Genomic DNA, 20,846 nt, shown 5'->3' with positions numbered 1-20,846 from the left:
CCAAAATTTTGTCCAACTTGCTTCATCTGTTAGCTCTTCCAGGATTGCAAACCCAGACTTTGTCATTTCACCCCTACTTCAGATGGACCAAAATATGTGGACTATTTTCCACCGCAATGTCATTATCACATCTGATAGAAATAACATATTAATTCCTCAGCGTCACCTAATGCAAAGGCTCTATGCAAATTTCCCTGATGGTCTCAAAAAAAATTTTTTTTTTTTTTAAACAGTTGCTTTGTTAGTTTCAGGTCCAAACAAGGTCCTTACCTTGCATTTGACTGTCACATCTCCAAATTGAGAGTAATTCCTACCCTCCACCCCCATCTTATTTTTCCATGCCTTCAATCCATTAAAGAAAGAAAGATTCCACATTTGGGAATCTGTCTCTTTGTTGCCTTGTTTAGCTTGTTTCTCTGTCTACCATAATTAGTTCTAAAGTCTCTCAGTTCAATATTTTTGATAAAACATTTTTGAACCCACAAGAGAGGCTACAGTTAACTGAGTGCCAAGCCACCCAGCAATTTCTCTCCAGAAGTTTTCAGAATAAGCCACTTTCTATGTCCATTATATTGTTCTAAACTTAAACTCATGAGTAACACAGGAAAGAGAGTCCTCTTCTTTCCTACAGAAAGAAGAGCATGGGAGGGCCAGGGTGAGAGAAGACAGGGGAAGGTAGATCATTTAACGTCTACCTCCGGAAGTAGAAGGGTAGGGAACAACGTGGAGAAATATGCTCATTCAGTTTACACAGCTGGCATGGCCACCTACCAAAATTAACCTGTTACTTCCACTCCACATACTAATCAGTGACACAAGCTGGCACCAAAGCCACCTCACTCAGAAATGAAGCCTCCGTGCTCTGCAGGAATGAAAACCCAGTCCAGGCTCCTCCCAATCCTTTTCATATGTGTCTTAAGGGAAATGCTAATTAACCCCAAAGCAGTTCCAGATGGGGTTAAGAACAGGTCAAACTGTTCCAGCCTGGGTAGACAGAGGCTTTTCTCTTTTTGTACAACTGACCAATAAAAGGGTGCCACGTACTCCAGGCTCTGGTGTGGTTTCAGCCTTCAATGAGTCAAGTGTTAGTAAAATCCCCATTTACGCCCGTGATTAAATATGAAAAGAGGACCACAAAAACATCCAGCGGCTATACCCCAACAGACGTCCATGCAAGAACATCCCCATCTTAGCGATCTCTATCCCTCTCTCTTCTCTCTCCATCCCTTCTTCGCCTCATCACTCCTCTCTGTCTGAACTTTTACCTTAAGACATAACACGTATTAGTTATGCTTTATATTATGCTATACACATGTGATACTTATTGACGACAGTTTTAATTCCCTCTCAAGTGGAACATTTTACTCTTTAAACAAAGCTCCCTAGGGCCGGCCCCGTGGCTTAGTGGTTAAGTGCGCGCGCTCCGCTGCTGGCGGCCCGGGTTCGGATCCCAGGCGTGCACCGACGCACCGCTTCTCCGGCCATGCTGAGGCCGCGTCCCACATACAACAACTAGAAGGATGTGCAGCTATGACATACAACTATCTACTGGGGCTTTGGGGGGGAAAAATAAATAAATAAAAATCTTAAACAAAGCTCCCTAACTACCAGCTATACGTTGTAGAGCAAATTGCCGTATCTTTTCAATTCTCCATTTTCCAATTATAAAATGTAGTGTTCACCGACCCATCGATAAGGGCATTATGAGGATTAAGTCAACCATGACGTCCACATATCCCACAGCAGCTCAGAAGTGAGATCTGGTTAGGGACAGAGCTGGGAGTCAGCACTGAGATGCTGTGGCTGAGGATGGGGGCTCTGGGCACTCAACCTCGTAAGAGGCGAGTCAAGAGCGTAGCCCCAGGGAAGAAATGAGGACTGTAAAGCCAATGTTTCTAATGGTTTCGGGGCTACACTGTCAAGATCCTGGAAAGGAAGGTGCAGATGAGAAACACCTCCTCAGAGCCTGCCCACCTATTTGTGGTGTTCCGCATAACTAAGTGTCAACACATTCAATGAAACGTTGAATGATCTAAACTTAAATCACTATAAACAGCAATACTTCTGTACAGCATAAAATGATGAGGCATTGTTAATGCTGAATGAAATTCAGACCAAGAGCGACGGGGTTTACAATCACAGGTGAGGTGAGTGGAGGATATCACCCAAGGGAAATTCTAGAATGAAAATGTGTGTAATTTTAAGAGCTCCTATCCTCCCTCTGTGGGTTTTTATTGCAGATGTGAGAGCTTTTACAACTCAGCAAGAAGGCAGGAATAAACCCGCCAGGTACAGCGGGGACTGTCACCCAACTGAGCCTGTACGAGAGGGGACCTACCAGCACTTCCAATTTCCAGCCAACACAGCTCGTCTGTAAACAGAACAGTAGTTCACTCTCAGGCTGATATGGAGAAAATATAGGAAATGTAGTTTTATACCTGGATTTGAACCTTGTTACTGAATTTTTGTGTGGTTGTAAGCAAATTACTTAACCTCCCTGAGTTCTTTCTTTATACAGCAAGTATTAGCAACATCCACACTTTATACCCTTGTTTAAAAATGAAAACAGGGTTGCAAAAACCTCTAGCAGCTACCTCCCAATAGACTTTGATACAATAACATCTCCATTTTACGTGTCAAATGTGTGAGTTTGGGTATGAATAATAACTGTCACAAAGTGCTACTACTACTATTGTTTTGAGGATCGATGAGATAATAGACTCAGCATCTGGCACACAGCATTCATTAAAATCACCTCGCAGATGGACGCAGGTGCAGTAGAAGCAAGCATCTGGACTAGGTCAATGGAAGACACCTGCAGATAGTTTCTTGAGGGAAGAGACTAGGGCGGTACCAGTGCCCAAGTGAGCACCTTTCCCTGATAAAGGCGGCCCTTAATGGAATCGGTTCTTCCTCCCATCGAGAGATGGAACTTAAATCTATTCCTGGGCATAGGATAAAATTAGTCTCAGATGATGTCAAACTGGCCGGACCTGATGGCAAGCTGTATTCTAGCTTGTGGCTGAGAAGAACGGGAAGGAACACACACCTCCCGGATGCAACCTAGACCGAGGACGAGAGTTTAGGAGTGGGGGCTCTCTCCTACTGAGTTGTGAAAGAGGCATGCGGTGGCAGGCAGAATAACGTGGCATGTGGTAGCAGGCACCCTCCCCCACCCTGCCAAGGATATCTGCACCCTAATGCCTAGAACCTGTGACTATGTTGCCTTATATGCAAAGGAAACTAAGGCTGCAGATGGAATTAAGGTTGCTAACCAGTGGACCTTAAAATAGAAAGATTATCCTTGATTAACCGTGTGTGCCCAATGTCATCACAGGAATCCTTACATGTGGAAGAGGGAGGCAGAAGAGTCAGTGTCCGAGAGATGAGATGTGAGAAGGACTCGACCCACCACTGCTGGCTTTGAAGATGGAAGGGGGCCATGAGCCAAAGAATGTAGGTGGCAAAGAGCAAGGAAAGGGACTCCTCCCTGAGCCTCTGCTGACAGCTTGATTTTAGTCCACTGAGACCCATGTTAGACTGCTAACCCACAGAACTAGATAATACATTTGTGTTGTTTAAGCCACTAAGTTTGTGGTCATTTGTCATGCAGCCATAGGAAACTAATATACACAGTGCTTACATGGTTTAAGACACAGTTAACCCACTCATGGTTTCTGCAGTAGTAAAGAACTGATGCCAAAGGCCTGCCCAACTCTTGCTTCAATCAGCAAACCCTCCCAGCTCGGCCAGGGGACTGCTAATTTCACTTCCGCGTTAGCCTGGGACACCCACTGGAAAACAGACTTCAGGGACTGACTGATCAGGCTGGTTTTACCACTGACTCACTAGCTGTGTGCTTCTGGAAAAGTCAGACCCTGAACTCTCTGCACCTCAGTTATACCAGTTTTCTCCTATTTAAAATGGGGCATAATCCCACCCGCCTCATAGGGTCAACAAAAAGACTGAAGGAGAACATGTGGAGCAAGTGCCCTCCACCAGTAACTACCGTTCATGGAAAATCTGCTCCTGTACCTCACCTGCCAACCCCAGAGCAGGACCCATATATGCGCCTCAAGGGGACTCCAAAAACTGCACGAGGCTGTCCACCAGGAATATGTGCTAAGAAAAGATAGCGTACAAACCAACAAGAAACTGCCCAAGGAAGAGTGAAGGAGATAAAATCATGCCAAGAGAAATGAGGTCAAGACAGTCAAGGAGAGAACACTGGGCCTTTCAGACACAGACGGGGAAGGTAGCCCAAAGAAAGAAAGACTGGTGGGTGTTTCTGGATCAAGACTGCTGAATTGGCTCAAAAACAGTCATTTATGAATATTTTCCCTTTGAGGAAATGTTGAGTTGCAAAGAAACTGAGGGAAAACACCTGTCCCTCAGGAGAAGCAAATACAGCCACTCACCTCTGAAGAGCCCAGCACACGTCCACAAGCCCCAGCGTGCAGGAACGTGAGTCAGTTGACTGGCAGAGCAGGCCCAACGGCTGCTCCGAAGGAGCGTGGTTTAGGGGAACTGATTCTACTCACATCACTTAAAAGCTATCCAGACAGTAATGTGCATGGACAGAGATAATTTTGGAAACAAAAATAAAACAAAAAACTCTCCCATCCCGCCTTTTCCTCAAAGCCTGAGCACTGAGGGGACGTGGAGGGGCTCCAAGGAACAAGTGTGTCATAGCCACCTTGACACCATTAGTTCCACTGATGCATCCTACAGGGATGTTCACACACACACAGATCACAGGGCACACAGATGCTAACTGAAGTATGGTGAATACAAACAGGAAACCGAAAACAACCAAATTTCCCACTTGGAAGGCTGCTAAAATAAATCCCATACCCAACAACAGAACAGTACGGAGGTGCCAGCAAGAACACGGTGGGGTCTGACCACAGGTGTGGAAAGCTAAGAGAGATGGTTAAAAGGGAAGACAAGTTGTAAACTAGTATAGAATAAAAAGACAAATGGTTCTTTTTCTAGAATTCATATATAGTCACACAAACACAGATTTTCTTTGTGTTAAAAAATATATAAATAGTACACAATATGGACTGTGTCATGAGGTGCTTGATTCCGTTAATGACATACCTTGGCGAGTTTTCTATATCGGCAGATATCGATCTACTCCATTTGTTTGAAGTGCTGCACAGAAAGCCATGGTGTATTTAGTTATTATACAATGAATGGGTAATTAAAAATGCTACCACCAGTATCTCTGCATGAGCTCCCTTGTGCATGGGTTTTTCAATAAACCAAGAAAAGGAACTGTTTGGGTCAATGGACAGCCACATTTTAAAATCTGATAGATAGATTTCACCAAATTGCCCCTTAAAGGCCTGCAGCCCACACCCCCTCAAAACATAGGAGGGCTTTGCTTTGCACCATAAACCCTCTGAATGATTTACATTTTATTACAAACACATATTACTGTTTAAACACTTTAAAGCACAGATATGCATGTTGGATAGATGTCAGTTTTAGCACACATCAGAACACCAAAGAAAATTTAAAAAAAGTATACAAATGGGTGGCGATGGCAAATAAAATTTAAGGCCAAATCACCAATTGGTTAGATCAAAAGGATATTCATACCCTAGACAATCTGCATAGTTTCAAGGTTAATGGGATTAGAATGAGCTTCCTAAATTCCTAGGTGTATGGGTGAGGGTGTACACACACACCCACACACACGTATTTATGGACAGTGCTGTCGTGAGGACGTTTATAAACGAAATGTCAAATCCTGGAAGATCCGGGTCACGGAGTCAGGTACAAAGGGCTCTCATCTAGAGGAGCAAGGTGCGCACTTAGCCAGGGAAAGGAAGAGAGAGAGTTTAAAACTATGGAGGGGAGAAGTAGAGGAAGTTTTGATGTGAACAGCAGCAAATTAAGAAATGGAATGAGCCTTTTCTACTAACCAGAAGGCCTCAAAGGTTACAAGATCATTAGGATCCTCCCACTGACTGCTCTTATCTAATGAGTACCCCTAATTGATGTTGATATCACAACAAGGCGACATTGGTCAATAAACAGGTAACATAGCGTTCCCTTCGTATTTTCTATTCTTTTCCATGAGGTCTTACTCAACAGACCATGAAGAGCAGTTGTACAAGAACAAAAATCCCAGCTCTGACACAGGTGGTGAGTAACCTTTGGGTCTCAGCTTTCTCATCAGTAAAAGGGGATAATAAAGTATGTATGGGATGCCTCCTGTGCTGTGATAAAGGACTATAAAAGCATTTACTAGCGTTATTACTGAGCAGCCTTGTTTCCACTGTTAAGTATCATGAACATTGCCCCAGGTCAACGTACATAGCTTTAACAAATCCTGTTACAGCTTCATGGCATCCCACAGGATGCTTGTTCAACCGCTGCCTTAGGCTGCTCACCCAGGAAACACTATGCACACATCCTGGTACATGTGTCTAGAAAAATCCACCGTTTGATGCTTTTATTCTTAGGATTCCAAACTGCAAAAGGGGAAGGCTGGTTGGAAAGGCATGCATATTTTAAACTTCAGTAATGTGTCAGATTGCCTAACAAAGGGGGTTCTAACCATCTCCACCAGAAATAGGTATGTGAATGTTAATTATCCAGGGCCTAACAGCATCTGACACGTGAGAAGAGCTCAATATTCTCTTTCACTTCAGAATTATCCAGAAATAACTTGACTTCACGTTCAGTAGACCACAAGTGGCCAGATAATAAACATTAGCATTTCCCTGGGGAGAGGGAAATGAGCAGGGATACTAAGTACAAAAGCAATGGAAGAAACCACCACAAAGGTGACAAGATATTTTTAAGTACATGTCAAAGATCATCAGCATCAATGACAAAAGGAACTAGGAAAACATTACGTCCAATTCCAGGAAGAGCTGAGGTCCTCTGCACAGAGAGCATGTTAGGACAACCCTTCTCCCTGGACTGTGCTGCTAATTCCGAAGTCTGGGTACGAGTTGATGCTAATTACTGCTCAGATATAACCTGAGGAGCAGATTCCAGGGCAAGCCCTCCCAGCGGGTAGCGAATGCTTGGTTTCCAGCACTCTTGTGACTGTATCTTCGTTTCTGTTGTTTCTGTTCTATTTTCAGGGAGCAGGATGGAAACCTGCTTTGAGGGGACTCAGGGTGCAGAGGAGGAATGGTAAGTGAAGAAGTGACATGGATAAGGGCAGTGGTGACAGAGAAGAGAGGGTGATTCAAGGCAAGACTCGGAGACTGACGGGAGGTAGGGGTGACACGGACCCACAGCAATGACCACTGGGTGCACAGCAATGCCAGAGAATTACCAACTGCGCAATTTACCAAGTAGAGGAGGGGGAGCTCCGGGGAGGGAGGTTAGAAGACAACTAAGGGGAATAATTTAATCCTGAATATAAAGTGTGATGTAGCTTTGGGACCTTGTCCTGTATCTCATAGCCAGTGTGGGTCTCGAGGGCCGTGAGGAGCTGGAAGTCTATGTGTGAGGGGTGGCTGAGGTCACAGACTAACCCGAATTCAAACCTCACAGGGCCCACTTACTAGCAAACGATCAATATTTCTGTGCTTAAGTTTCCTCAACTATAAACTGGAAAAACCATCCTTGAGGCTGTAAATGGGACTGACTGGCACCTAGCATTTTTAATAACAGTAAGGCTATGAGGTGAGGAGGTAACAACAGAACTAGGTTGCATGTGACTGGTCAAAGGGAGGGTGAAGGAAGACAGTGAGTTCATGCCTAATGGTGTGTTTTTTTTTGTCAAGAGGCAACATACTCAACTCAGAGTGAAGGAGATGGGCAGGAAGCTGTGAGAGAACAGTAAGGTTTTAAAATAGCTGCTGACAGGAATGGGAGAAAGAGCTCAGCAAAGGCTTCCTGTGTAATTCTTTACCCTAAACCTCCACTTCTATGGTAAGAATCCACCTCCTGCCCAAGACTTTAAAAGACTGATGATGCAACGGACATCAGAACACACCTCACGGGGTGGGTGAGAGGAACTTTGCACTATGACAATGAGGGGGAAGCCCAGGGCAGTGCTGTGCCTTTGGGAGGGGGAAAAAACTGACATAATCCCTTACCACTGTGTTTACAGCGGGACTTTCCTGTGAGTAAGCATGCATCAGCAGCCAAAGCTCACCCCAACCCCCAGCCTCTCCCAAGTCGAGTGAGAAAATAATTCTCTCAAGAGGGCGGACATCAGAACTCTTAGGAATCAATCCAACACCCTCATTTAGCAGATGAGATACTAAGTGACAAAGGAATTTGGGGGCAGAGCCAGGAAACAATTGTGGAGGGCCTCACTCCCAAGCAGGGGCTTTCTCCACTGCATTCTTCAAGGAGAACCTAACCGGGGCCTCAGGCACACCAGGCCAACACGTCAATGGCTTTTTGCAAAAAACACTTGGCATTAGGAATTATACCGTTTTTCTTAATCTTAATTTTTTGGTCATATTTTTCTCATTGTAAAAAAACCCACAAAACCTTTATCTGCAAAACATTCCTGATACAGGCCACTATTAAAAAGTAAGAATCTCGGGGCAGCCCGGTGGCGCAAGTGGTTAAGTGCGAGCGCTCCGCCGCGGCGGCCCGGGGTTTGGCCATTTCGGATCCCGGGCGCGCACCGACGCACCGCTTGTTAAGCCATGCTGTGGCGGCATCCCATATAAAGTAGAGGAAGATGGACACGGATGTTAGCCCAGGGTCTGTCTTCCTCAGCAAAAAAAAAAAAAAAAAAAAAGAGGAGGATTGGCATTGGATGTTAGCTCAGGGCTGGTTTTCCTCACACAAAAAAAGTAAGAATCTCATTCTTATTGTTACAGATGTTAGCTAGCCTCATCTTGAGATATTTCTGATAGTGACAGAAGCTGTTTGAGAGATCTCACTAGGCCCCATCATTTTTTTAAACTTAATATAATATGGGCTTCTTTCCAGTTCACAGATCTAGTTGTTCCTTTTACTACATGCATAATAAATATGGTGAATTGAATTCCTTTCAATGATAATCACCAGGAGTGATGGTGAAGAGAAGAAAGTTCACGTGTGGAAATTGCTGGAATCCCCTGCCCATATGCACCTTGCATGGCACGGACAGTTAGTGGTTTGGGGTGAAAGAAAGGCCATATAATCAGTCCTCCCACAAAGACAAATGAGTATCTAACTAAATGAGTATCTGTATAAGTATCTAACAATAACTGGGTTCGACAATGCAGGGTGCACGTAAGGAAGAGACAAGAACGTGCCTCACGCTTTGAAAAAAGCAGCTAGTGGGGAAACAGTCTTGCCTTGCTCCAATGGCAAAAATCTCATTAGAAATCACTTCCACACCCCACTTGACCATTACAGTCAAGCTTTAAAAGTAGGTGGGTATGCGATGCGAGAGATGGTCATGCCTTCCAGCTGCAAGGCTGAAAAGCAAAAACAAAAGCCAAGTGAATGCACAGTCATGCTTCTACATTTCTCTAAGTCTTGCCTCAGAATTTGGTTAGGCTTCCACGGGGCCCTCACCATGCCACAGGCAGAGAGGGACGTGCTTCCTCAGAGCCCTTTGTAGAAAGAAGAGTCATCACCAGGAGAGGCAGCAATGGCAGAACCAACCAGCAAGTAAGGGAACAGGTAGCTCTCCCAGCTGCTCCCTGGACAGCGGCAAATAGACATGGAAGATCAGAAGGCACCAAGATGGAAGCAGGTATAAGACCCAACAGAAAAACAATCTACAAAGTCTTACCGGAACCCCGAGAGCGGGTGAGCTTTCAGGATGCTGCCTCCGTTTCACGTGGCAAAGCCAGATGCTGGGGAGGGAAACTGACTTTGACTCCTTATGATGTCTGTCTTTCTCTCCCACTCACGATCCGCTTCCATTCCCCATAGAAGACACTGTGAGAGCCAGGTGTACCCTGCACACACAGGGCTTGCACCACAGGAGAAGAACCCCCAAATTAGGAATCTTGGAGTGTCTCCCATATGACATCCTTTTTTCTGTGAGGAAGATCAGCCCTGAGCTAACATCCATGCTAATCCTCCTCTTTTTGCTGAGGAAGACTGGCTCTGAGCTAACATCTATTACCAATCCTCCTTTTTTTTCCCCAAAGCCCCAGTAGATAGTTGTATGTCACAGTTGCACATCCTCCTAGTTGCTGTATGTGGGACGCGGCCTCAGCATGGCCGGAGAAGCGGTGCATCGGTGCGCGCCCGGGATCCGAACCCGGGGCCGCCAGTAGCAGAGCGCTCGCACTTCACCGCTAAGCCACGGGGCCGGCCCATGAGATCCTTTTAATGTATAAATAGCCTCACAACTTTCTTTTAGGACAGACAAAAGGTCAAATTCTTTCCCCAGTTCAAATGGACCATTGAATGACAAGAAGCAGAACAAATTCCATTCTTAGCTGTTTTATCATCAGTTGCCAAATGACTTGTGGCTCTGACAATGGGGACGTCCCATTGGTAGAAGAAATGGACTAATCAAACACAATATAGCAGGAAGGGGACAATGAGGACGTCCCAAGGTAGAAGAAATGGATTAATGGAACCCAATAGAGCAGGAGGCGTACGGCACTGAAGAAACTGCGGACCAGCCTCCTACACGTCCTTGGTATGAATTGCTGTTTTTAACTTCTGGTTTGTGAACAACACCGCACATGGAGCCCAGGACCCAGGACGAGGCAAGTCAAAGAATCGGTCACTGTTTGAGAATGGGAAAACGACAAAAACAGCACATTCTTTTGTCATTTAAATTCTAGATCAAGGTCCATTTTGCTTTCCACAGCGGCCCTAATCACAAATGAAAGACTACTTTCACCTTAAATATTAGCTAAGGCATTTCCTTGCATGTCTGAGAAACAGACACCAGGACTGACTGCACACACCCAAAAACACCTGGTACCACCGCCCACCCCACCCGTCTGCTGTCCTGCTTTCTCAGGTCAGTCACACCCAGGATCCCCCTTTTCTCACGCCCAGCTTTCAACTTTTCACAGAATAGAAAGTAGCATGAGAGAAAAAAATGATGTTCAGAAGAGAACGACTTCATTTTCTTAAGAGCTTTCCAGCCCGTCAGACTCCTTCAAGGGTATGTTTCATTTTTAGAGTAGAAATCTAATGTTTTTAAAAACAACCAAAAAATCAGAGCCACCTGTCACTCTTAAATCGTAATGACCTCTAAGGTATGCTCGGCGCAGATGATACGCCCGGTTGGTGTATTTTTTCCCCTACGCTGGACACTGGGGGCAGAGAAAGTGACATGCTTTAGTTCTGCTATCTATTAAATAAGAATAGCCATATTATTCCATTCCAATTCTTTCTTGATCACAAATTCAGATTAGGGAGATTAAAAAAACCCCTCTAGCCTTTGAAGACCATGTTAGGACGAGGATATTTTTTCTAAGATGCTGTGCTGGCAGTTATAGTGATAGGCAAATGTGTGTGTTTCCAGATCAGTCACTGGAGAAGAATCCATGGGTAGTGTAGAGAAGAGGAGTCTGAGAGACGGTGGAGTTCAAATCCTGACTCTGAAGAGGGGACTGAGGCCCACATTGGTAAAGTGACCTGCCTGGGGCCAAACAAGGCCAAGATAAAACCTCTGGATCCAGTGCCCCCACCCCCGCCCCCATAACCCACTGGGCAGCTTGGCGCACTGTTGCAATTCCATCCAACAAGCTGAAGCTGTGGGTATGGCTCTGGGGTCCTCAGGCTACAAATGGCTCAGCCTCTGGAGCTCACCATTCCAGGCCTGATGACAACACCAAGGGCAGGGATCAGGTGCCCACCTCCACACACCAAGACTGACTGTTCAAAAACGCGCCATCAGTACAACGCATGTAGGGCATTACTCATAAGGCAAAAAGTTCTGATTCTTCTCTCCCGAGACGTTCAGACATACTCACGGTGAATCACGTACGTGCCCCAGCCTGGTTAACTGCAAACCACGCGGCTCAACCAGCAGCAGTCTCATTTAGAAGACGCTGTCCAACAGCAATAGAACATAAGCCACGTACGTTATTTTAAATTTTCTAGCGGCCACATTAAAAAAGGAAGAGAAACAGGTAAAATTAGCTTTAATAGCTCATCTAACCTAATACATCCAAAATGTTATCACTGCAATATGTAATCAGTATAAAATTTGAGATTTCATTCTAAATGATATTCCCTTAGGGATCTTCCTTTTAACAGATCTTTTCTTCTAAGAAGTTACCAAATGATGTTAACTATTGGACCCCTCCGGCCAACATGCCCACACTCACAACAATGGCACTCATTTATCAGCAGGTAACATACGCTAGATCCCACAAAAGGCACTTGCTAGAGACTCTGAATTCCCCAGGCAAGACGAAAGAGGCAGGTTATCTACACAGCACATAAAAGAAAACAGAAACCAGAAGATTTGAAGGTTTGAAGGTTTGAAGGTTACACAGCTAAGAAGTGCCAAGACAGAATCAAACCAGATCTGAGGGCAACATCTGTGCTCCTTCTATTCAAAATCTTTCTGCCCCAACTGCTTTTCTTGAAAGAGCCAGTATGTGAACCGTCTACATTTACTACACATGAGAAAAAGATTTGGGAAATGCAACAGTATACAGTTATACCACGTAAGTAACAAATTAATCCCAGGCTCAGTACCCAAGTCAGATTTTCTTTCCAGTATCATCCATAATACTTTATAAATCTGGATCATTCTGAATTTGGAGTTTTATACTCTGCTTTATTAAACAACCATATTAAAACCATTTTCTCCGCCCCCCCCCAAAGCCCCAGTAGATAGTTGTATGTCATAACTGCACATCCTTCTAGTTGCTGTATGTGGGACGCGGCCTCAGCATGGCGGGAGAAGCGGTCCATCAGTGCGAGCCCGGGGTTCCGAACCCGGGCCGCCAGCAGCGGAGTGCTTGCACTTAACCGCTAAGCCATGGGGCCGGCCCTTAAAATCATTTTCTTAGGCCAGCCCCGGTGGGCCAGTGGTTAGGTTCAGTGCACTCTGTTTCAGCAGCCCAGGTTTGTTTCCCAGGTGCAGACCTATACCACTCATCTGTCAGCAGCCATGCTGTGGCAGTGACTCACATACAAAAAGAGGAAGATTGGCAACAGATGTTAGCTCAGGGTGAATCTTCCTCAGAGGAAAAAAAAAAAAAAAAGAAAGAAAGAAAACGTTTTTTTAAAAAAGCACAAAACACCATTTTCTTAAGTCATTACCTCCAAACACATGGACTTTGACAGCCACAGAGATTTTATCAAGAACTCCAGCCTCTCTTCCCCTCTGAAAGATCATGTTCATTCAATCACTCAAAAAATACTGACTGAGCAAGCACAGGCCAGGCCCTATTGTGGGTGTTAGGGACAAAGTGGAGAACAGGATAGCAATGGCCTTTGCCTCCATGTGGTTTATATTCTCGAGGGGAAAATGGATACTATATATAGTGTCCAGTGCTAAAAAATAATAGGAAAAATGATAGGTGAGGGGCATGTAATGATTTTAGTTTACCTCCATTATTTATTAGGTTCGACCACACAAAATTGCTGATATTCATCCACTTCTTGACATACAGAATGGGCAATTTCACATGGTTCAACCTCATAGTTTTATTCCATTGGGCAACAATCAAGGACACTTCTGATGAATTAGAAATTATAATGAATCTCTACAAAGCAGAAGACACACAGAACTGGACTGAATAAACCTTCCCCCATAGCAGAAGAGGTAGGAGAGGCCCTGGGGTGTGGTAAGCTCAGAGGAAGTGATGGACTAAGGTGATGATCTGGGTGACCAGATGGGGGACTTCAGTAGGAGCCACCAAATGGTTTACACTCTGTGGTACTTCTCCCTACCAGTTTGACTCAAGGCACAGACTGCAGTCATCTGTCCCCATCCAGAGCACCCTGGGAGGTGGTTACCTCCACCACGAACTAGGGGGCTGGGAGGTGGGGGTAGCAGGGCAGGAATCCCTAGGAGACCACCACGTTACCTTGTGATTTCTTCAACAACTTCTAAGTACAGAAAAAGCCCAGGATCTTGGCAGTCTATTATTGTTGAATTTTTTGGTAAAGGAACATTAATACATTACCTGTGCAACTAATTAACAAAAACATCCCTTGCTCCTAAATCTACTGATGGACCTTAACATCACGAAAAGACAATCAAACATTCCATGTCTCCTGATACGACGCAGAAGTGAGGATGCCTGCCAAGAATTCAAACCTGGTTCTGATCAGGCCTCCAGAGCTAACCACAGGTTTACAGCAAACACTGGGGACAGGGAAAGACACAAAATGACAATGAAGGAGGCAGTCAGTAAAATCCAGAATGTGAGGACTCTACAGGACAAAAAGAAAAAAGAGAAGTGGAAACCTCCAGACTTTTCGAAAAGTCTTATTAATAAGCTCACATGTGTAACGAGTGGACCTCCTCTGGACTCGTATTTGAACAAACCAACTGCAAAAAAAAAACAAGTCTGTGAGACAACAGGGAAAAGGAGAGAGCTGCCTAAATACCTAATACTAAGGAAATATTACGTAATTTGCTTATTTTTGAAGAGTCTATCTTTTAAAGTTACAAACTACAGTGAATTCATAAATGTTAAAGCTGAGAATTAGGAACTTGAGAGTTTATGAGTCTTATTTTATATATGTTTAAAAACTCCCACAATAAAAAGCTTAAAGCAAGTCTGTGGGCCTATTCCCCTCATCCCCCAGGTCTCCACACACTGTCCCTTTGAGCTGGGGATGCTCTTACAAGAGCCTCAAACCTCTTAGATGACCGCTCACCTGTCAATGAACTGATCGATAATGATAATATCGCCGGGCTGAATCTCTTCCCTCAAAGACCCACAAGCAGTGGTCACTACAATGTGTGTGCAACCCTCCTCCTTCAGGGCCCAGATGTTTGCCTGGTAGTTGACTTTCGAGGGCATGATGGTATGCTGCCTCCCGTGCCTGCAGGAAGGAGAGGAAATATGGTAGGGAGTGAGCAGGGCATTTTAATACTGTTAGAAAAGAAAAAGGATTTACAGCAGTGCCTTCACACTCTTTCCACCAACACACTTTCCTTGGCAGAGGAAGAATTAGAAGAGGTCTGGCAATAACTAGCCTACTGTAAGTAGAAACTATTCAGTCTTAAAGTGCAGGCCAGCTTTACATTCTATGTATTCATCTTCCTGTCAAGAGGAGGTAATAACTTAATTAGAATTCACTCTCGGGCCGGCCCTGTGGCTTGGTGGTTAAGTGCGCGCACTGCAATGCTGGTGGCCCGGGTTCGGATCCCGGGTGCGCATCAAGGCACCACTTCTCCGTCCATCCTGAGGCCGAGTCCCACATACAGCAACTAGAAGGATGTGCAGCTATGACATACAACTATCTACTGGGGCTTTGGGGGGAAAAAATTAAATAAATAAAATCTTTAAAAAAAAAAAAAAAAAATTCACTCTCCAGGAAGGTGTACTGTGTCTATCCTGGGGGGCACCAAATGCCCCAGAATCTGAGGCATCTGGCCTCACATGAGACACAACACAGAAAACTAGAGGTGCGAATGAAGAAAGACACAACATAGAAACTCCAATTTCCAGCTGACTCTCTCCATTCCCTTCTGTCTGATCACCTAAATAAATTAATCAAACATTTAAAATAGAGTTCCCAGTTTTGAAGGTTTTGTCCAAGAACTGATCACCTCACGCATGACCACTGTTATGGGCTGAATTGTGTCCCCCCCCAAATTCATGTTGAAGTCCTAAACCCCAGGACGTCAGAATGTGACTGTATTTGGAGAGAGGGTCTTTAAGGAGGTAATTAAGTTACCCTAGCTCTGCCACTTACTAGCCATGTGACCTTATCAAAGTCACTGAGCTCTCTTGGCTCAATTTCTTTTCATCTGTAAAATGCATAATAAAAATATCTCCACCACAGGGTTATCATTAAATATCCCTTGTATCATCCCATAGACATATTTTAAAAAAAATTTTAATGTCTTTTCTGGTCACTGACAATAGAATTATTAAAAACATTAAAATAATTTGTACATTGGGGCTGGCCCAGCGGCACAGTGGTTAAGTTCACATGATCTGCTTCGGCGGCCCGGAGTTCGCAGGCCCAGATCCCTGGCACGTACTGCTTGTCAAGCCATGCTGTGGCGGCGTCCCATATAAAGTAGAGGAAGATGGGCACGGATGTTAGCCCAGGGCCAATTGTCCTCAGCAAAAAGAGGACTGGTAACGGATGTTAGCTCAGGGCTAATCTTCCTCAAAAAAAAAAAAAAAATAAATAAATAAAAATAAAAAAACAATAATTTGTACATAATTTCAGATAAGCATAACATATCCCGATTTTTACCCTGAATTCACAGATGACCTCTCAAAAGGTAGAGGCCCATGAATGTCCAGAAAGTATATGCATTTTCCTAAGGCTGGTCTCCAAAACTCGGATTAGACTTTCCAAAGAAATTAAAAAATCGAAAGTAATTAAGAACCACTGCATTAGAGGCTCAAATAGTTCACAGTGCAACACATTTCAGTTCTGTTGGTACAAGTATAAAACTCTCATCACAGGGCCACACCACCAACTGTTTTCACCTAGAGCCTGGAAAAAATTAAGTGATTCTCAAGCAATGACCACAGACCAACAAAGAAGGTTGCCTGAAATTGACCCCATGTAACCATCTAAAAGTGAAATTTAGTTTTACTGGATTCAGCTAAACTTTTATTTATTTATTTTTTAATTGAGGTCATACTGGCTTACAACATTGTATAAATTTCAGGTGTACATTATATATATCAGTTTCTGTATAGAATGAATCATGTTTACCACCAAAAGTCTACTTTTTATCCGTCACTATACATATGTGCCCCTTTATCCCTTTCTCCGACTCCCCACCTCTTCCCCCTCTGGTAACCACTAATCCGTTCTCCTTCTCCATGTGTTTGTTTATCTTCTACATAAGAGTGAAATCATATGGTGTTTGTCTTTCTCTGTCTGGCTTATTTCGCTTAACATAATACCCTCAAGGTCCACCCATGTTGTCACAAATGGCATGATTTTGTCTTTTTTTATGGTTGAGTAGTATTTCACCGTATATATATATACACCACTTCTTCTTTATTCATTCATTTGTAGTTGGGCACTTGGGTTGCTTCCATGTTTTGGCTACTGTGAATAATGCTGCGATGAACATAGGGGTGCATAAATCTCTTTGAATTGTTGATTGCATGTTCTTTGGATAAATACCCAGTAGTGGGATAGCTGGATCATAAGGTATTTTTCCAGAAATCTCTCTACTGTTTTCCATAGTGGCTGCACCAGTTTGCATTCCCACTAGCAGTGTATGAAGGTTCCCTTTTCTCCACATCCTCTCCAACTTTTCCTACTTCTTGTCTTGTTAATTATAGCTATTCTGATGGGTGTGAGGTGATGTTTCATTATAGTTTTGATTTGCATTTCCCTAATAATTAGTGATGTTAAACATCTTTTCATGTACCTGTTGGCCATCCGTATACCTTCTTTGGAAAAATGTCTGTTCATATCCTTTGCTCATTTTTTGATCAGGTTGTTTGTTTTTTCATTGTTGAGTTGTATGAGTTCTTTACATATTTTGGATATTACCCCTTGTCAGATATATGATTTGCAAATATTTTCTCTCAGTTGGTGGGTTGTCTTTTCATTTTGTTCATGGTTTCCTTTGCCTTGCAGAATCAGCTAAGCCATTTCTGTTTCAAAAATGCAGTGTGGCAGACAGATCCTAGGGTGGTCCCCATTTTCATGCTCTGAATAATTCCCTCCTCCTTGACTGAAGGGGGACTCAAGACTTGCTTCCAACCAACAGAATACAGCAAAGGTGCTGGGAGTCCCGCCCATGATCAGGCTCCATCTTGCCAGCACACACTAGAGACTCTTCTACCGGCCTTGAAGGAGCAAGCTGTTATCACATGAACTGGCCATGGAGAGGTCCACGTGGCAGGGAACGTGGACAGCCTCTAGGAGCTGAAGGCCTCAGTCCTATAATCACGGGAACTGAATTCTGCCAGTGAACGAGGACCTGGAGCTCCAGATGAGAGCAAGCCCTGGAGTGACCTTGTGTGACCCTAAAGAGAGGACGCAGCTAAGTTGTGCCCACACTCCTGTTCCCCAGGAAACTGTGCGATAATGTGTGCTATTTTAAGCTGCTAAATTTGTGGGAATTTGTTATGCAGCAATGGAAAGCTAATACAAGTAGTTTGACTAATTTCCAACTGTGTGATAAAAATAATTTGCCTCCTCTATAATATGGAACAGCACTAGCCTTGTCAAGAAAGCAAGGGTGTGGATACCACAGGGAACCCATTTCAGGGACTGGAAACCCACTCCCCGAAAATTTAGAACTATTACTACACAAGGGGTCATGAACGAAGCAGTTTTGCTTTATCTTGTTAATTAAAAAAAGAAGAGGGAAAAAAAAAAAAACACAACCAAGAAAACATTTCTTCTTGTAGCTAGAACTGAAACCAGAGCTTCAATTTTAGTCAAACTCATCTTATCACTCAATGGATTACTCTAACCACTTTCTCAGCCTGAGTGGCTGGGGAAGGGGGGTTGATCTCAAAAGTCAATATAACGTCCAAAATCCTAAGCAGTAAATCACGGTGACTAAGATACTCTGGCTCCACCAACACAGAAAAACTCATGCCAGCATCATTACTCTTTCTAGAATGTACGTTAAATTTAAATTCTCCTTTAGTAACAATCAAAATGCTTTAAAATACCTTACCTTGCAAGGAGGATGCAATCAACATTCTTTATCTTCCCCAGAATTAAGGCATCAGAAGGCTGCACACAATGAAAAATGGTTACAATGCAGTGACTTGAAAACATATATAAAAACAATTAAAAAGCTACCATTTCAACTGTTCAACCACAATAGGATTCATGGAAACTTGGGAGCTTGAAGATACACTTTAAAGAAGTAAAAAAGTCTAGATTTGATTGATCAACTTAATCACTCAATCAATCTCAACTGAGCCCTCTATAAGCACAGAGATTCACAGGACTCAGAAGATTGCCCTGGGCACGTGGGTAGGTACCATTTAGTGAGATCTATTTGTAGCAAGCATCCCAGGGGACTCTGACAATAGCCCAGTCAACTACAGATGTGTCAAGGGTATCTGGCAGGTTCAAGAACAGGTGTGAGAGTGAAACAGAAACAGAGGGGGCCACTGCCATGGAATTTAAGAACTCAGCACTGGACCTGTTTGCTGTGTTAACCAGGTCTAAGATGGCCATGGGGTGACCTGAGGTAACAGAGGGAAAGGTCCTGAGAACTGAGGGGGTTAAGAAAACATGAGGGTAGGGGCCAGCTCGGTGGTGTAGTGGTTAAGTTTGCGTGTTCCACTTCGGCGGCCTGGGGTTCACAGGTTCACATCCTGGGGCACAGACCTCTGCACCGCTCATGAAGCCATGCTGTGGCAGCATCCCACTTATAAAGTAAAGGAAGATGGGCACGGATGTTAGCACAGAACCAATCTTCCTCAGCAAAAAGAGGAGGATTGGCAATGGATGTTAGTTCAGGGCTAATCTTCCTCACCAAAAAAAAAAAAAAAAAAAAAAAATGAAAGAAAACATGAGGGTAAGAAGTGAGCCAAGCTGACCGCAGGACTTGTAGGACATGAGGCCCATCTTAGGACTTGGCTGAAAAGGAGAGAGTTTAGTTGAGACTGCCAGACACAGGGATCTTCACAGGAGGATGAGAGGAACTCTGATGTTTGGAAAGAGCACTACGGAATCAGGAGAAGGCAGACACCCTCATGCCAGCTGGATGACATGTGGCTGGAGAACAAACAGGCTCCTTTTAACAGGAAAGTTTAATAGAAAAGTTATTTCCAGTTCAGTTATGCAATCACGTTCTAGATCCCCAAGAAATCCCCCTTTGGGCCAGGGCTTAGTACGAAAAGGCCATTGGCAATGACATTTTCTCCCATCTGCAATCAGTCTCCTAAATTAGTGTGGTATGACATATAGGCCCCAAATTAGAAGCTGATTTGAATGCAGAGATCTGAAAAGTACAGTTGCTATGGCTGAAATGAGTAGCTGGCTTCTAGGGACAGAAATTGAGAAGTTATTGCACATGTTCAAAAGCCATGTTCTCTACTGTATGCTCAAGGCATCCCTAGGGACACTGTCTCAGCCACTGGAACCCGATGACGGGACTCCTGGCCCCTCTCAGTCAGGGGCACGCAGCCCTGGGCTGCCAAGACAAAAGCAATTAAAAGTTTTTTTTAAATTTTTAAACTTAAAAATCAAGCCAGCAAGGAGAAAGGAAAAAGCTAGTATGTCTTCACTAACTGAATATGAACCTTGCCAAATGGAGTATCCACATATTTTTCAGTTCTTCCTTCTAAGATTTCTGGATCATCCAGGCCTGTTCCACCAATTATTCCAATCTAAGGGAGACAAGAAAAAGATACCATATTTGATCATTTTTTCATTAGAAACAAAATCATTATTTTAAGCAAATTCATTTATTCATACTCAAATGCTCTTCTCCATTCTTGCTAAGCCCTATTTTTTAAAAAAATCTGAACATTACTGAAAAGCAATCATTTATTCAACAAACATTTGAAGGCCTTCTATAGTCTAGAAATAACCAAAGCATGGGTCTATTGGGCTCAACATATTTGAATAACAAATTAGCAGAGAATGGTAATTTAACTAGCTTAGAAAACCAAACCTAAAAATAGACAAATGTGGTTGTGGAAAGTACTTTCTAACCAATTTTATTTTCTTTACTAAATGGGCTACGGAATAAAGAATGTTCAAAAGACTGCTAGGATAGAAAATATTCAGTATACTCATTTGGTAATGATTTCTCCTCATTACCCCATTTGATAAAGAAAGAGAGATTTTTCTGT

General features: G+C 43.7%; 1 protein-coding gene across 2 annotated transcripts in view; it reads right to left on the bottom strand.

The window, feature by feature from the left end:
* MTAP (methylthioadenosine phosphorylase) overlaps positions 1–20,846 on the bottom strand; it is a 41,702-nt gene that overhangs the window by 12,506 nt on the left and 8,350 nt on the right. The window contains exons 2-4 of one of the 2 annotated variants that reach the window (XM_004428396.3): positions 20,292–20,378; positions 18,710–18,768; positions 14,746–14,913 (exon numbers count right to left, since the gene is read on the bottom strand). In XM_004428396.3, coding sequence (XP_004428453.1) covers positions 14,746–14,913; positions 18,710–18,768; positions 20,292–20,378 — 314 coding nt within the window. The remainder of the gene's footprint in view (positions 1–14,745; positions 14,914–18,709; positions 18,769–20,291; positions 20,379–20,846) is intronic. The other variant, XM_087444679.1, reaches the window with a different exon arrangement.

This window comes from Ceratotherium simum, chromosome 20 (assembly GCF_057802395.1).
Source record: "Ceratotherium simum simum isolate JZ-2026a chromosome 20, ASM5780239v1, whole genome shotgun sequence".
Lineage (NCBI taxonomy): Eukaryota > Metazoa > Chordata > Mammalia > Perissodactyla > Rhinocerotidae > Ceratotherium > Ceratotherium simum.
This window is presented reverse-complemented; position numbering and strand designations above follow the sequence as displayed.